The sequence below is a fragment of the Sturnira hondurensis genome, unplaced genomic scaffold, assembly GCF_014824575.4.
Source record: "Sturnira hondurensis isolate 20B ecotype Veracruz unplaced genomic scaffold, ASM1482457v3 Scaffold0007406, whole genome shotgun sequence".
In the NCBI taxonomy this organism is placed as follows: Eukaryota; Metazoa; Chordata; class Mammalia; order Chiroptera; family Phyllostomidae; genus Sturnira; species Sturnira hondurensis.
In genome coordinates, this window is record NW_028080037.1 from 5248525 (window position 1) to 5266963 (window position 18439).

An 18439-nucleotide genomic window follows, 5' to 3' on the forward strand; every position below is an offset into this window, starting at 1 on the left:
ACCCTCCCTCTCTAATATACTTTTATAACAACTAAAAACATCACTCAAAATACACTTCCGAGCTATTTGCAAACAAAATGAAAAATACTAAGTCTTGATAAAGCAGAGGAAAAGAAATCTTCACCTGCCTTATAACTTTGCCCACTCTTCTGTCTAAAGCTTACATAAACCAGAAAACTAAATATCTACAGCTTAGAATCAGGAACTTTGAGAGACAAATTATTAATTTGGTTTCACGTCTGGTTGGCCATAAAGTAATTTTTACTCTAAACAATTGGTTCTGTCCCCACTTCCCAGAGGTTTAAATCATTTAAAATGTATCTTGTCCTCTCAAGACTACTCGTAAGAGTGGGAACGAAAATCTGTGGTAAATTTTACCACAGTAAAAAAAAAGTTGATACACTTCCTGAAATGCACATGACATTTTCCCACACAATGAACATCGTGTGGAAGCAGACACCAGTGCTCTCTGAGCACTCCAGTTCTGACATACACCCAAGAAAAATGGCACTGAACACAAACTCACAGATACACAGAGTAGAAAGGAGGTTACCAGGACCTGGGGCGGGAAGGGAAAAACAGAAAGATGTCAAGAGGCACAAAGTTCAGTTATGTAAGATGAGTAAGTTCTGCAGAATTGGTGCACATCAATGTGAGTTGGCAATATGGTGCTGTGTACATAAAATTTGCTAAGAGAGTAGATCATGGGTGCTCTCACCACAAAAAAATTAAAAAAAGAAACAAAAAGAAGGAAGGAAGCAAAGAAGGAAGGGGAAAAGGGAGAAGAAAGAAAAAAAAAAGGGAAATGGTAAAGATATGAGTGATATGTTGATTGGTTTGTGGTGAATATTTTACAATGCATACATATATTGGGTCATGGAGTCATACACCTTAAATATGTAATTTCTGATTGTCGATTATACTTCAATAAAGATGGGGGGAAAGGGGAGCATTGAAAAAAATCCAGCCCTGGCTGGTGTGGCTCAGTGGATTGAGCACTGGCCTATGAACCAAAACGTCACTGGTCTGATTCCCAGTCAGAGCACACGCCTAAGTTGCAGGCCAGGTTCTCCAGCTGGGAGTGCGCGAGAGGCAACCATACACTGCCATTTCTCTCCCTCTTTCTCCCTTCCCCTCTGTCTAAATAAACTCTTAAAATAAAGAGAAGACAACTCGAAGAAGTAACAAAATGGCAGCTGGTAAGCACCAGGTGCCTTGTCAAAGGAAGAAACTAGCTCTCTGTCACCCCTTTTGTCTGTGTGGTAGTGGTTGGATGAATAAAAAACAAACTGAGTGCATTCTCCCTCCCGGGGTCACGCCCACCCCTTTTTCTCCCCCTGAGGTGTGCATCTCCTAGGGGTACCCATGACACTTGCAACTGGGGAGCAATGGGCAGTGGTGGCTCATCCAGGGTAAACCCCTGAACCTGTCCCCAAGGCCCCTTTCCTCTGACTGTCCCGTGAGCTCACAGCAGCTCTGCCCTGGCTCACTTCCTTCCCATAACATTTCTAGAGCCAAGGCAGCTCCGCCTAGGCTCCCACCTGTTGCTGCTTCCATCATAAGCCCTCCTTGTCTCACTGTCCTCAGCTTAGCATACACCAGTTCTCCTACCAGGTGTGAGGGGCACAACGGCGAACAAGTCAGGCAAGGTCCCTGCTCTGTGAGAGCTGGCATTCTTCTGGTCACTTGAGGGTGGAGAACAGAGACTCCTGTGGACTTTCACCCTCCCAATTTCTGGACCTTGGAAGGTGATCCTTCCCTGCTCTTGTATACCACTCCCCCACACTGCCTTCATTCAGGTTTGCCTCTTCACCTGGGTAACTCCTACTCACCCTCCTTGAGATGTCCCTTCTCAGATAGCCCTGGCTGTGTCAGGGTCCTAGTTCTCCAGTCACAGCACTGCACATGCCCTTTTGTGACACCTGTTACAAACTGGTTATGAACTTCACATTTATTTGTATGATTATTTGATTCTGCATTTGCCTCTCTGTACTGTACAAGGCCAGGCATGACTTACCTTTCTAGCTGAGTCCCACAGTGCAGTTTGCAAAGGGAGCAACAATGCTTGATTTAGAAAAAGAAAGAGAAAGGTCCAGGTTCTACCTCAGTTCCTTACCTGCACAATCCCTCCCTAAAAATAAGGCCTTTGCAGGTGTGCGCGCACCTCATCCTTAGTGACTGCTGTTACTATTAGCCACCGAGCTATCAACATTCCTCACATTTATCAACAGTGTGATAAATCTACTATGGGAGACCGTTCCAACACAATAGATAACAGAGCCAAAGAAAATGGGAGGTATCAAGTGCAGGAAAGAAACAAGATTTTAGACCTAGATTTCATTTTAGTGTAAGAGCCTCACACCTAAGCTTCACTTTCTTTCTCCTTCATTCTCTGGCCCTTGGAGGGAAACAACTTATGCTGCCTTGGGAAATTCCACAAGGATTCAGAATCAACATACTAAAAAGGAGTTAGTCTAAGAATGCTGATTCCCATATAAACTTGGGTAAGGAAAAAAAAAGGTCCTTCCGTGTAACCTTTTTACTATTATGGTATCTGGATTTAAAAAGTCAAATACTTGGAATGGTTCATTTGGGGGGGGTGGCTATTTTTAATTCTGGGAAAGGGTAACAGTGGGCTTTGATAAGGTGGGAGGTGAGCTCCTGTACTCACGTCGTGTCGTCCCAGCGCTGCAGACACTGGCTGTGGAAGCTGTGGTTGCACAACGTGGTGAGGATGCCATTCACGGACTCGTCCATGCGCTCCAGACACACCGTGCACTTGGGGAGCTCGGTCAGGTCCATCACAGGGAGGCTGGCACCCTACAGTGGACACCTGACATAAGTCTCACTCTTCACCCACCAGTTCTTGTTCTTATTTTATTTTTAAAAAATATACTTTATTGATTATGCTATTACAGTTTTTCCATTCCCCCCTTCACTCCCCTCCACTCTGCACACCTCTTCCCACCCACATTCCCCCTTTTTAGTTCATGTCCATGTGTCATACTTACACGTTTTTTAGCTTCTATATTTTCCACACTACTCTTACCCTCCCCATGTCTATTTTTTACCTACCTCCTATGCTACTTATTCTCTGTACCTTCTCCCCCTCTCTCTTCCTCCCACTCCCCTGTTGCTAACCCTCCATGTGATATCCATTTCTGTGGTTCTGTTCCTGTTCTAGTTGTTTGCTTAGTTTGTTTTTGTTTTAGGTGTGGTTAATAATTAGTTTGCTGTCATTTTATTGTACTTGCTTTCTATCTTCTTTTTCTTAGATAAGTCCCTTTAACATTTCATTTAAGGGCTCAGTGACGATGAACTCCTTTAACTTGCCCTTATCTGAGCACTTTATCTGCCCTTCCATTCTAAATGAAAGCTTTGCTGGATAGAGCAATCTTGGATGTAGGTCCTTGCCTTTCATGACTTGGAATACTTCTTTACAGCCCCTTCTTGCCTGTAAGGTCTCTTTTGAGAAATCAGCTGAGTGTGATGGGAACTCCTTTGTAGGTAACTCCTTTTGTCTTGCTGTTTTTAAGATTATCTCCTTATCTTTAATATTAGCTAATGTACTTATGATATGCCTTGGTGTGTTCCTCCTTGGGTCCAACTTCTTTGAGACTCTCTGAGCTTTCTGGACTTCCTGGAAATCTATTTCCTTTGCTGGAATGGGAAAGTTCTCCTTTAGTATTTGTTCAAATAAGTTTTCTGCTTGTTGCTCTTCCTCTTTTGGTACCCCTATAGCTCGGATATTGGAACATTTAAAGATGTTCTGGAGGTTCCTAAGCCTCTCTCCATTTTTAAAAAATTCTTGTTTCTTCATTCTTTTCTGGTTGGATGTTTCTTCCTTCATTCTGGTCCACACCATTGATTTGAATCCCAGTTTCCTTCCCATCACTATTGGTTCCCTGCACATTTTCCTTTATTTTACTTAGCATAGCCTTCATTGTTTCATCTTATTTGCGACCAAATTCAACCAATTCTGTGAGCATCCTGATTACCAGTGTTTTGAACTGTGCATCTGATAGGATGGCTATCTCTTCAGTGCTTAGTTGTATTTTTTCTGGAGCTTTTATCTGTTTTTGATTAGGCCATTTTTTTTTTTTGTCTTGATGCACCGTTACGTAGTGAGGGGCGAAGCCTTAGGTGGTCACCAGGGCAGGGTAACCCATGTCACAGGGTTGTGATGCTGTATGTGGGGAGGGGTCCAAGAGGGAGCAGTGGCCCTTGCTCTGCTCTCTGCTGGCTTCCAGTCACTTCCGCCACTTCCCCCAAGCAAAGTGGACCCCCTTCTAGTGCTGATTTCCAGGTGGGTGGGCTTGTATTCTAGGACCCTGTGGGTCTCTCCAACAAACTCTCCTGTGAGGCTGGGAGTTTCTCCCACTGCCTCAACCCCCACGGGTGTTTTCAGTCAGTGGTTTGAGGTTTTATTTCCCCGTGCTGGGGCCCTGGTTGCATGGTCTGTCTCACTCCCCAATTTTGCCTGGTTTATCTGCACGTGAATATGGGACCAACCAGTCCGCCAGCCGCCTCGTGCGCTGTGCACCTCCACAATCTCCCACCTCGCTGGATTCGCCTGCTGCTGCCTTGTGCGCCCTGCTTTGTCACGACCCCTCTCCACCTGGCCACCCGACTCCGCCCCTCCTCCTGGTCTGGATGAGTGTGTACTTTAACTCCTTGGTTGTCGAACTTCCATACAGTTCGGTTTTCTGTCAGTTCTGGTTGTTTTTTGTTTCTAAATTGCTGTTGTCCTTATTTTGGTTGTGCAAGGAGGCACAGTGTGTCTATCTACGCCTCCATCTTGGCTGGAAGTCCAGCCAGTTTTTGTTAAAAAAAAAAAAAAAAACAATAATGGTTTTCCTGTTGGTTTTTGACTCCTGGCAGGGTTTTCTCAACATTATTGCTCTGTGCAAATAATTTAAATTGGTAAGATTTTCATTCAAGCAGCGAACACTGAGCACCCCTGTCTTCCCAGCACTGTGCTAGGCACTGGGGACATGGAGGCGAACAAAGCAAAGCTCCCTGCCTTCACAGAGCTGACATTCTCGGATGGGAGACTCCTGCCAAAACCTCACAAAGAATCTGCAATGTTACCAGACCTCACACTAAATGTAAAGGTCTATGACTGTTAACAGAACACGCATGAAGAAAAGCAGAATAGGCATGGATCTAAATGATTTTTTCAAAGAGTAGATAAAAGCTTAAGATTTTCAATTAAGTGATAATAATATCAACAATGGTTTTATTTATTTACTGATTACTTTAAAGATTTTATTTATTGACTGATAGAGGGAAAAAGGGAGGGAGAAAGAGGGAGAGAAACATCAATGTGTGGCTGCCTCTCACACACCTCACACACACCTCACACACAACGTGTGGCTGCCTCTCACACACCTCAGTAGAGGGAGAAAGAGGGAGAGAAACATCAATGTGTGGCTGCCTCTCACACACCTCAGTAGAGGTACTGAGGACCTGGCCTGCAACTCAGGCACGTGCCCTGACTGGGAATCAAACTGCAATCCTTTGGTTCACAAGCCAGCACTCAATCCACTGAGACACACCAGTCAGGGCCATTTATCTACTGATTTAATACACACTTATCGAGTCCCTTCTCTGTGTGCCCAATGCTATTTAAGTCTGGGACAATGGTGAGCAAAAACAGATTCAGTAAATCTCAAAAAAGGTCAGCTCCACCCTCATCGATCTTAAAATCTAGTAGAGAGAAATCAAGTTTTCTAAAAAAAGTATAATCACCAATGGTCATAAGTGCTAGGAAAGGAAAGTACATGAAGCTGTAACAGTGTATGAAATAGGAGACATGATGATATAGGGGGTCAAGAAAGGCACCTCTGAGGCAGTAACATCTGACCCGAACCCTGCCAGCTGTAACATGAGCAGGAATTAAGGACCTGGGGGTACACATTTTTCAAAGTAGCTTCAGAAAATACAGTCCAAGACTAAACCAAGAAATCCCTCTGGACACAATGTCAGGAGGCAAAGCCCCATGCTCTCAGTCTAGAAAGTAATCTCCAATTTCTCTGTAAGACTTCAAAATGGAGTCACAGCCAGAGATATTCCAAGGAGTGGAATCTTTACTAATATGAAAATTGCGGCTATCTTGACACCTGACTACTTCATTAATCATGTTAACTCAATGAAACAAGATGCTTTTACAGAAAAAAAAAAAAGATGAGCAGGAACTACTGAGGCATGCACATAAAGACATGCCGAGAAAAAATCACATGCCTCTGCAGTCACTGAGTAGACATCCACAGGAAATCCCTCAAGAAGCCATGCTCATTAGAAACGAATGTAAAACTGAGGCCTTAGACACCTGGCACAAAGAAAGCCTCATTTTACCACTTAGTGATTTTTATTTTACCTAATCCAATCATAGAAGAATGTAATCAGAACTTATTTCCACCAAGTTAATTTCAAAACAAAGATTTTTAGGTCTACTTTAAAAGAAAGGAAATCTTAGAAATATAACAGAGCTAAGTCTACCATTGTATAAAGTGATTCCAGTGAGCACATACTGTAGGAAAAGTTCCCACAGAGGGTGGTAGATCAGAGCAATTACCAACTGATACTGAAACAGAAACAAGAAGCAGGATGGAGATTAAGGGTTGATATTTAAAACAAGAACATTTCTTTTAGAATCTAGGTGGTATTTCATCAATGTGGATTAGTTAGCTGATCATTTAATTTTAACAATACAGGTAACAGCCCTGACTGTTGTGGGTCAGTCGGTTGGGTGTTGTTCTGTGGACCAAACCATTGGAGGTTCCATTCCTGGTCTGGACACACGCCGGGTCCCTGGTTGGGGGCATGTGGGAAGCAACCGATCAATATTTCCCTCCCACACTGATGTTTCTCTCTCCCTCCTTTCTCCTTTCTAAAAATACATAAATAAAATCTTTTTTTAAATACAGATAATATCCTTTTATGTATTTTTTACATTTTTAGACAATTTTTAAAAATTGAGATAAAATTCACCATTTTAAAGTGTGCAATTCAGTGTTGTTTTTAGTATATTCACAAGTTGGAGCAACCATCACCACTACCTAAATTCTAGAACATTTCTGTCACCCTAAAAAGAAAATTCATACTCATCCGCAGTTACTCTCCATTCTTCTCATTAAGCTACTTTCTGTCTCTACGCATTGTCCTTTCTGGATATTTTCAGAGATACCTTAACATTCAACTTTATGCCATTCTGACATGTATATCAAATATAGGAATTACTCATACTCACGTCTTCAGATTTCAGTACTTCAGCCCTTTCCACATAGACCAGCTGGCAAACATCATCTTCTATTGAGTTGAACTGGCGACCATTGCATGTCATGTAAAAACTATCTGCATCGGCCTGGGTGCACCAATGGGGAAAAAGGGAAAAAACTGAGAGAGATCCTAAACAAGAGTCTAATATTCACGATGCAGAGCTTCAATTGTTCTCTACACCACCTTTTCAAACTGATACTTAAGCGAGAGAGGAATAGTCAAAAGTAACACCTATGGATGCATGAAGCGGGCTGGTTGGCTAAGCAAACTGTGCTGGTCAGTATTCTGCCTCTCTGCGATGTTTCCTGATACATCACATTTACCGTAACTAGCAGAAGCCACTGAGGTGCAACCAGCTGACAGCCAGCAAACTTTTAACATTCACCCAGCAAGAGCCAACATTTCCCCTGGACAGCAATACTTTCCCCTCAGCCAACACTTTTACAGCAGCTGAACGAAAACATGTACCTATGCAAAGCCCGGAACCATATCCTTCACTGACGACTATTAGAGAACAGTGTTTTTAAAAAAACGTTAGCATCTGAAAAAGTAAGGAACCAGGGGAACTGGTATGGAGTATAAAGCTAACTCCTTCTCTTCAATAAATCAAATAATAGTAACACATGATAGAGGGGATCCCATTAGGAGATTTTAAACCACCTAGAATGTAATGCCAAAAGCAAAAAATACTAATAGTCTCCCTCTCTTGGAGTGGAAGACAGACGAAATCAGAAGAAGTAGCCCCTCACAAAGGCATTTGTGAATACGAACACAAGTAAACTAAATCTTCTAGACTAGATTAGCCTTAGTAGAAAGTGACAAAGAGATGATTTCAGTTTTTAAACTCTGCAATTTTTAGAGGCAGCGCAGACACCAGGGCTTGTCTGGATCTCACTCCCACTGGCCATTAGTCCCAACACAGGAAGTTGTGCGCTTTGGCCCTATCAATGCAGACAGGCTGCTTGGGGGCGGGGTTGGGGGTGCTCTGCATAAGGAAATGCCTCATCATTAACATCTAGGAAGATAGTCAAGTCTGTACCAATCAGAAATTGTCTTGCAGGTCTACCCTCATGTGGTTTTGAATCTTAACAGTAAAAGCTTATAAGCCTTTCAGTAGCTTTTAATTTCACTCTGATGATGTAATCAAGTATGGGCTGATTATACTTTTTCTTTTTTGATTTTAGAGAAAGGGGAAAAGTGGGAGAATGAGAGGGAGAGAACACTGATGTGAAAAAGAAACATCAATTGGCTGCCTTCCATAGATGCCCCGACTGGGGACTGAACCTGCAACCTACGCACGTGCCCCGACATGGAATCCAACCACCCACCTTTCAGTTTGAGGGACAGCATCCAACTGAGCTACAATGGTCAGGCAATTTATGCTTTCCTAATATGAGAAGGGAACTAAACAGCCGAGGCAGGATGACTAATTCTGCAGTTATATTTAGCAGGGGAAAGGAGAAATTTTCTTTCAGAGAACAACCTGTGTATTGGGTACAGTGCACTTACTACCTTCAAAATGCTAAAAACTAGTTTTTGGATAATACATCTCTTTAATACTAAGAAGAGGCCACCTAAAATGGCTTTCCCCATTCTTTAACAGCAATGGCTTTTTCTTGAAATGCTTAATTGTTAAGTAGAAGCAGTAACTAAATTCCTGCCACTACACAATTTCTTGCAGACAGCGGCTATCTTCCCTTCCCCACACTTTCATCCCACTCCTACTGGAAGAGGGACAGGCCCCAGGGATTAACGCGAGGACTCCATCCCACCTCAGTCACATTATTTCAGGCTGTGTAACCCTAAGCAAATCACCAACCCTTCTACCTATGCAGTCAGTTTCCTCATTTGTAATACAAGGATGACAACAGTACTTGTCTACCTTACAGGGAAGCAGTGAGGATTTAATGAGAGGATGCACATTAAGCACAAGGCACAGTGAATGGTATAGAATAAGTAGTCAATAAAGGTTGCATATCATCATCACTATCCCTATTGTTACACCTGCTACCACTTGCCCACTGTTTGCAAAGCTCTTCAGTGACCTTGGAAGGTCACAGTCAGTGAAAGTGGCTGTTTAAGTGCTTTTCTGTTCTCAACTTGTAAAGTCTAAGTCTCAGGACAGTTGAAACACTTGTTTTTAAATGCCTCCTTCCATGGCAGGGTGCTTTCAAAGGTTAGAGATAACCGCTGTGCACCCGCTCCTACACAGAACTCCACATTCAGGGCTCTTGTTCTGTGGGCCCTGGAACAGGTACACACACAGTCCGACTCTCACTTCTCTATCTTCCCTCCCAGGGCCAATGAATGACTGCTACTGCTGTCAGCTCTGAATTCCCGTGACGAGAAAAAAGGAAATGACAAGTGGGCCTTGAGTCATGGGCTGCTTTTCACCCACAAATCTTGGTGACTCGTCAGAGGTAATGGCAAACGATCCTACAGACACGCTCATTTTTGTCAATCTGAAAAATTGGAACTATTTATCTGGGGCAAATTTGGGAAGCCTGTTTATCAACAAGTTAAGACAGAAGTAATTTTTAACAAAGCTGCACTTCAAAATTAACGAATAAACAAATATAACAGGTTACTGAAAAGCAAATAAATGAAGCCTACAGGTAAGGTAGCTCTTTAATAACCTGGATAGTACCTAATGCTTATCTCATTTTTACATTCATATAAAAATGTGCGTACTCATAAGAATGAACATGTAAAACTAAGACAATCTTTCTAACATCTTCAGAACTGAGACACAAGGAAAATACTGCTTAATGCAACTAGTGAAATGGAATGTATGGCAAACATTCTCATATCAAAAAGTATGTTATAGCCCTGACTGGCATAGCTCAGTGGATTGAGTGCGGGCCTTTGAACCACTCGATCGCAGTTCGATTCCCAGTCAGGGCACATGCCTGGGTTGCAGGCCAGTTCCCAGCAGGGGACACACCAGAGGCAACTGTACATTGATGTTTCTCTCCCTCTCTCCTTCCCTTCCCCTCTGAAATAAATAAAATTTTTTAAAAAGTATGTTATAATGCACAAGTACTTTTAAAAACGAAAAATATCACCATTCTTTCAGTGTTTCTGTCTCTCTATTGTAGTGATTTCCAATCAGAATTCTAAAGCATCTTTAATACTTCAAGAAATGTCATGAAAATCCTTCACCACCAAAAATAAAAAATAAAAAAAAATATTTTATTTTCTAAAATGTGCCAAAGAGTATCTTTTAAAAAAAGAATGAAAGAAGCAGAGGCGTATTGTTATAATGGAACATAGTAATTAGTAACAACTTTTAAAAGTTCGAAAACCATTGTTCTACTGGAATAGTTACCACTGGATAAACAAGCACACACACACACAACCCTACATTTCATACCCAATGTGATTTATAAATTATAATGTAGTGTCTGCTAATGAATTTGGAAATATTTCTAGAATTACAACAGGCTAGTAGATATGTATGAATCTTAAGTGCAAAATATTGTAAATTACACACACAGCTAGTATACAGTTTCAAAAACACAGTTTCTATGGCAAAGAGATTTTTAATATCTTAATTTTTACCTGTGTACTAAACTTTATCAGCACCATATATTGATTTGGAGTAGAGTCTCTGATGATTTTCATTTGTTCAATTACTTCATTAAATGGGGCGACAAACTTCATAAGGTCATGACTGGTCATTGTAGCAGGGACAGTGAGAATACACAGCATGGCACTGCGCCTCACATCTTCTTTTAAGGAGGTCATCTTACTAATAAGACAATAATTAGACTGTCTTGAATACATGAGGTATGGTTAATTCACACAGCACTAGACAACTCTTACGTCCAAGAAAATAGGAAAAAATAAAACTTATAATATTTCACCAATCAATTTAAACAGACTATTATCTTACTGGAAAACCCACACTATACGGGTAAACGCAAAATCCCTTAAGCATATCTGCAGTGATGTTTAAGGTAAGCTTCGTAATGTTCTCCATCACACCCACCACTAACATTTTTAATCTTCGTTAAAGGCCTGTTATGGTTACAATCTCCATTAGGCAATTTGCAGTTTGTGTCTTATTCTCATTAGTTTTTTAAAAAGAATCTCTCATTAAGTAACTTAGAAGCACAATTCTAAACCATTCTGAAGATTACAGAAAGTGCTACTGGGCTGGAATAGCTGGAATAGAGAGGGTAAAAACCTCCCACAAAGCAATTTGCTTTTGCAATGCTACAAACTCACTTCGATAGCTGATTCCAAATGACTACCTGAGTATTCACTATATCCTGGTAGGAATTTCACAAATAAGTTAGGACAAGGCAGCCTTTAAAGAGATCAGCTCCGCAATCACCCCAGGAGCTGATGGCCCAGTTTAAAGATTATGTAGCCAAATGCTTCCTTTGTTTTGGCCTCCTGTAAGCTTTGCTTGGACCACAGAAAAGGTAAAAAGAGGTGAAATTACAATCCATTACCTATTTTCTTAGTTTCTTTCAAAAAGATTTGGTGGGGATGTGAGGCTCCTGCGATATTACGGGTCGTTTATATTTTTTCTTTTCTATCTTCTTTTCTTTAATTTTCCAATCATCTTGCATGCCTGCCTTCTCAGGGAATATTTTCCTAGAAAGTCTATCTACACATTTCTTTCATAAGAAGCTCTAATCCAATCTGTAAGATTGATCAAATGTAAAACACTTAAGAATTTTTTAGTAATATAGAAAAGTACTATCTTTTGGAAGCTTCAAATAGCCACTTCCCTTCAGGACAAAAGATTTTTCTCTTCCTTAAAACAAACACTGGACCAACTCATAAGGAAAATAATTTTTCTTACTTTGTCTTATATAGATGCATGATACCATGAACTATTTCAACTGATGGATTCCCACTGAAGAACGAAATCTGGTCTGGAAGCTGTTTGGATGGAGAGTCGGGAGCAGCGCTTATGCTTTCTTTACTTTGATCTTTGCTTCTCTGTGCAGTGGAGGATGCTTCGGAAGACTTTCTTTCTTCCACTGCAGCTTTCAACTCATCTTTCACAAATCAAAAATTAGCAGGTTATAAATTGATAGGACATATGCTTAAGGATTCTAATTAGATTAAAATCTTGAGTCAGAAGAATAAACTCTGACAGAGAAATGGTAATACATCCCATTAAAAACTATAGTCATAGAACAGCCATGTTTCGGATGCATCTCCGATGGAAAGTGCTCTTTGCCCCATAAAAATCTCATTACCACCCTCAGAAACTCAAGGGTGCCTCTTCCGTTTGGCAGTGCCATAGTAACAGCACGTACCTTACATCACGCACTTTTAAGTGGGACATTCAGAGCTGTTAAGTTTGAAAACCAAACCTATCAGTTCTGACCACCTCCATGCTGGATATGTAGTATACGTCGTCCCCTGGTTGGATACTACAGAACAGGAGGGACATACAGCGTGCTTATCCAAAATCATTCACGATCTGACACTGACCTAGGTGGCCAGCAGCTCTCCTCACTGATGAGAGTTGTCAACTCAGCTTGTTAGGGTTAGTTTAGGACAAATGTTTGAGAAGAGGAAATGTGGTCTGACAATCTCACGTAAGGGACGGTCAGTGACAGAGAAAAGTGTCCTAGAGGTCAACATCATGGGCTCACTGACCAATGTGCCTAAATCGGACTACCAGAGACCCAGATTACAAAAGAGTCTAGGGTTTTAGGGAGCATACCTGGGTTGGACTTTATGGTCTCAATGATCACGTCTGTCATTTCTCGACGACCAAGATGCTGATGTATGATTGCTGCTTTCTCCCCTGGTGACTTCCCTTCTAAACAGGCTGCAGCTGAAGCCAGTGTCTTCTTTTTGATCTCCTCATCAGACATCTCCCTGGCTGAAGAACACATACATGATTAATGCCTGATAATAAAACGGGCTCGTCTCCACTCTGAATGTATCCATTGACAGAGTTCCCTTTTCTCTCTGTTGCTTTCCATCTCATCCGCTTCTGGGGCTCCTGCCCCAGACAGGTGAGACACACCCGGTACAAGTTCGAAAATGCAGGGCTGTTCCACTGAAATTATTCACTTTAAAGCAATTCAATGAGAGTAATAACTTAAAGAAGCTTTGATAGTGGTTACGTCTGGATGAACCAACCTTTCTGCAATACCTAGTGTGGTACAACTGTGTGTTGAGCCCAAAATGAAGGTATCAAGTCACTATCATTAAGAAAACTTCCAATACCTTTAGGGATATTCTTCTTAAACACCCTGTGTTAGACTCATGCAAATCTAGGGCCACTGTCTTAAGTCAAAGAAACACACAAAGGCGAAAGGAATTTGGAGACCCGACTGAACTATCCTCAATATAAAAGTTCTACCAAGGTGGAGACCGGACCTGTTTTGCCCACCTCTAACACCGCAGTGCCTACCTGGCACACACTGGAAGCTCTTTAAAGGTTTACTGATAAATGTCTGAATGCATCAATGACTCACCTATGCAGAAGTGACTATGTGGCTAATGCAGATTTGGTTGACTTTCAGAACTGAGATCACGTTTAGCCTTTGAAAAGGGCTCGTAACTCATTAAATCATCTTCAATCTTTAATTTGCAGCTCCAAAATCCATAGACTCTGGAAAGTTTCCACCACCACCATCCCTACCTGCCTCAGTCCCTCTCCCCAAACCAAACTGTCGCTTGCTCACCTTCATGGCACTTAGCCCAGCTGTAGTTCTACATTTATTCCGTAATTAATTCATCTGTCTCCCCCAGTGAACTGCTGGCCCCACTACAGCAGGGGCCACGTCTGATTCTGCATGCAAGCTAACGCTCCAGCAGATGGGGAGCACTCCGTAAGTATTTCTTGAATGACAGCGTTAGGTAACCGTTTGAGGTCCAAGGAACAGTCACAGGCTGCATTCCCAACCTAAGGAGGCCACGTGGCTGCTAAGGAAGAACTCAAGACTCTCAGGCCCAGCTCTCCGAGTTATATTCCCAGCCTCTCCACTTACAGGTCCTCGCGGGCAAGTCACGTAATCACTGGGTTTCAGTTTCCCAACCTGTGAAAAGGGGCCTCCACCCACCCAACCTAAAAGAGCTGTTAAGATAAAAATAGCACATACAAGGCAGCGCTGCCTTATGGGCAGTGTACAAACGTTAGTTATAATCCTCACCATTGTTGTGATACCCGGCGCCTAAATGCGTGGTTTTTTCAAAGATGAAGGAGCTCACTAAGCCAGGGTCCGTGGGCGGGAATCCAGGCCCTGCCTCCGCCAAGCCCGGAGAAAAGCAACTCTCTAAACTCGACCCTGACCCAGGGCGGAGCCGCGACGCGCCAGGTATAAACAGCGCTCCCGCGGGTAGACGCCGGAGGGAGGGGCCCGGAAGGCCTTCGGAGAATGGAAAGCGGGGGGACCAACCCCCTCTCGGCTTCTTCCTGAGACACGGGCCCTCGCGCAGACCGCGCGGTTCTTCCGGAGGACAGCCCCCCCTCCCCCGGGGGCCCAGAAACGGGCTACAGGGAAGGCGGCCGGACTCACCCGCGGCGTTGAAGCCGAAGCCGGCAGGGACGGGCGAGTGTTCTGCGAGCTCCAGTCGGATGACAACCAGTGACACACTCATAGGGCAGGCGCTGGCCGGCGCGGGCCCCGGCGGGCTCAGGAGAGGCTGAGAGGCGGGCTGGGAGGCCGAGCGGCCCGAGGCAAGTAGCGCCGCCACCACCTCAGCGCCGCCGCCGCCGCCTCGGCGGAGCAGCTGCTCTCACGACCCTCGGAGCCACAACAACCTCCACTTCCGCCTCCCGGCCGCCGTCGGTGACCCGCAGGGTTCCTCCGGCGTGGACCGGCGCGCGCTGCGATTGGCTGGGTTTTCAGGCACGTGGCTGGCGTGCCGGCGTGGAGCTGGATCCGCCTGGACGCGCTCGCGGAGAGGTTGGGAAGGGGGAAAAACCTGGGCGTTGCACGCACTCTTTCCCCGGCATTAGGCCGATCGGTGGGTTTGCCCCTAAGCCCGAGTTAACCGACCCGACAGGCATCACCTCGCCGCACCTCAGCTGACGGCGCCTGGGCGCCGGCTCCGCGAGGTCTGCGAATTGTCCGAGGCCTGTTGCCTCCTTTGGTCGTGTCTGGGCGCTAGCTGTAAGTCTAGGTAGGGTTGCTTTGTGTCAGCACCCCTTTACAGAGGGGGACGCTGAATCTTAGGTCAATCCCCTTCTCTGAGGGCCCCTAGGATAAGTAGGGACTGGATTGCAGTGATTTCGACTCCATTAAGCTGGGGCGGCGGGCTGGTTGAGCGCAAACTGCTAGAGATAGATCTGGGTCCTGCTCCCCCGCCCCGTCTCTTCACAGATGTTTACTGAGAGCCTAGGGCGCTGTTGTGGGGGGTGGAGATATCTTGGTGAATAAGGTAAATACCCAGTTCCTGTTCTTATGGAGTCGTCCTTGACCACCAGTTATATGACCTAGGTTTTGCGTAAAATTGGAGTAGTACTCTCACACAGCTGTGAGAATGGAGTGAATAGAGCCTGTGACTCTGTACACATCAGTTTTTCTGAGATCCAGCATTCTTTCCAGTATGTCTTTAGCATATAGGTAGTCACAATCAATACATAGCGGCATATACATGACCAGTGTGTGCTATTCCAGTAATGCTGTAATGTCTACATGTGTCAGCACACCCCGGACATGTGAAGGTGTATAGACTATGTATACACACAGCAGGAACATATGATGTATGTGTATATGTAAGTTGTGACTACTCTATGAAATGTGTTTCAGTATACACTTTATATCAGGGGTTCTCAATGCCTTCACTATTGACATTTTGGGTTCTGATCATTCTTCTGGGTGTGTGTGTTTCCTATCCTTTATAAACTGTCTAGCAGCATCCCTGACCTGAGCCACTAGATACCAGTGGCACTCCTCAAGTGATGGCGACCAAAATGTCTGCAGACATTGCGAATTGTCTCCTTGGGGTCAAAATTGCCCCTTGTTAATAATTATTGGTTTATGTGAAAGTACGCATGCTGTATGCACACAGTATACGCATGTGGCATGAGAACTCGTGTAAACATTTTATAGTATATTACAGCAGTAGATCACATACAATAGTGTGCCAGGTACAACCTGAGTGCTTTACATACCTTTCCACATGTAATAAACACGCATGTGATAGTAACAGTGACATTATGAGACAAGTACAATAATTGTTCCCATTTTACAGAGGAGGAGGCTGAGGCTCAGAGAGTAACTTGCTTAGGATTTCACACTTAGTGGCAGAACTAGAATTTAAACCCAAGCTATCAGATTCCAAAGCCAACACTCAATCTGTTTACTAAAGCATCTTCTTAATGTGCAACTCAATGTGTGTGCCTACTTAATGATAGCATAGTTTAGGTGGCAAATCTATATTTTACTAATTTCATTGTTTCTGGGAGGCAGAGAGAAGATAGGTATTCTTTACCACACAGAAGAAAGGTGCTGGTTTGAGCAAAGTAGAATTGTAGCTACAGATGGACGGGTTGGTCTTGTTACAGTTCTTTGGGGCTGGCAACAACTAAACCTGTCTCCCAGTTTTCCTGTTTTCTGATTCATCCAGACACCCTTCCAAATCATTTATTCTGAGCATCTTCTGTGTGTCTAGATACTGTGCTAAGCCCTAAGGGATAGAGATATACAAAAATAAGATAACCCTTGCCTTAAGGAGTTTACCATAATAGGAGCAGATAGACACGAAAACACTGTAGTGGGGTAACTTCTAGTGAAGGTATGGAGAAAAAGCAATGGGAATGAAAAAAAAGAAGTAACAGTCGGCCTGGAAAGGGAAAGAAAAGCCTCTCCAGAGCAGGGAAGCTGACGCTGTCGTGTAAAAAGTGAATGGAAGTTCACAGGCTGACGAAGCAGGGAGAGGTGGTTCAGTCAGTAGACGTGGCAGGTACCACGGCCTGGAGACAGGAGAAATCACAGCGTTGTCTGTCTCTGAAGAAAGTATTGGGAAGCAACTAGAACGGACCGGTCATCTCTAAATGGAAAAAGAATAAGCGGGCTAGTCACCCACCGGAGCCTTGCCCACATGTCCATTAGCAGGAGTATGTGGAGGACAGTGTCGTCAGTAAGGACAAAGGCCAGTCCCTCAGGCCCCAGAGACACTTTTCATCTCTGTTAAGCCCTCACGCAAAATGTGTTGGTGCTTTTAGGAACCTACAAATAAATTTCTTCCATTATAAACTTTGGCCTTGGCATTGGAACGTAAGTAAAACTGAGAACACAAATCAACCTCTACATTTTTTCATTCCAAAATTCACTCCCCAATTCAGCAAATTTCCAATTATGTGACTAACACAGTATATCATCTTGAAGATTTACTGTTTAAGAATCTTTAGATTCTTGGTTTATTGCATCCTTAGGGTGGCACTGATATGACTCCCATAAACTTGTACGTTCTCTTATCAACCTGTTTCGCTCTAACCTGATTTTCAGTAAGTTTTCAGCTACAGAAATCACATAAAAAACTTAGATTTTCATGAGGAACTGACTGCAAATAGAGTTTGCTTTAATTATTTTGTCCTCCCCACCCCCGACCCCCACTTTTTATCTCAGACCTGTAGAAAAGTTTAAAGAATAGTGTAAGGTCTCTCGATACCCTTCATCATATAACTTTCACCTAAATTGATGACTTATTAATGTTTGGCCACATTTGATTGGGCTCTACACACACCCATGGGTATATCTGTGTGTGTGTGTGTGTGTGTGTGTGTGTGTGTATTGTATGTATATGCTTGTTTTTTTTCTGAGCCTTTTGAAAGTAAGTTAGGGCAAGAGGCAATGGAGAACAGTTAGGAAGCTATTGCAGCCACCTGAGAGAGGGGTGACAGGGTGGTGGTGGCATTGTAAGTGCTAGGAGGAGGTAACTGCAGGGCATCTGAGGAATGTACAGCAGAGACTCCTCATCGGTCTTTTCTGGTAGCCAGAGAGGTTTGAGGAAGGAAGTGACAGGTAAGGTATGACCTAAAGGACGGCTTGGGATTGGCCAGGCCACCGGTGGAGGGGAGCATCCCAGGCCAAGGGAAGAGCATATGAAAGGCTTGGGAGCAGGAGGAGAACGTTGCTTGAGGAAGCTGCACGTAGATTTGTGGGTCTAGACCATCCAGGTTAATGTGTGGAAACTGGGGGAAGCAGATCTTACAGGGCCTGTTAAGTCA

The 18439-nt window shown here is 43.6% G+C and overlaps 2 protein-coding genes across 2 annotated transcripts in view; one reads left to right on the top strand and one right to left on the bottom strand.

The window, feature by feature from the left end:
* The window catches only part of BRAP (BRCA1 associated protein), a 28223-nt gene extending 13200 nt beyond the window's left edge, over positions 1-15023 (bottom strand). Inside the window, exons 1-6 of the mRNA XM_037052112.1 lie at positions 14781-15023; positions 12974-13135; positions 12098-12296; positions 10843-11032; positions 7253-7366; positions 2672-2820 (exon numbers count right to left, since the gene is read on the bottom strand). Of these exons, the coding sequence (XP_036908007.1) occupies positions 2672-2820; positions 7253-7366; positions 10843-11032; positions 12098-12296; positions 12974-13135; positions 14781-14862 (896 nt within the window). The 5' untranslated portion in view covers positions 14863-15023. The remainder of the gene's footprint in view (positions 1-2671; positions 2821-7252; positions 7367-10842; positions 11033-12097; positions 12297-12973; positions 13136-14780) is intronic.
* A 299-nt stretch (positions 15024-15322) lies between these two features.
* Positions 15323-18439, top strand: part of ACAD10 (acyl-CoA dehydrogenase family member 10) — a 39914-nt gene continuing 36797 nt past the window's right edge. Inside the window, 1 exon segment of the mRNA XM_037052123.1 lies at positions 15323-15387. The gene's annotated coding sequence lies outside the window, so the exon portion shown is untranslated.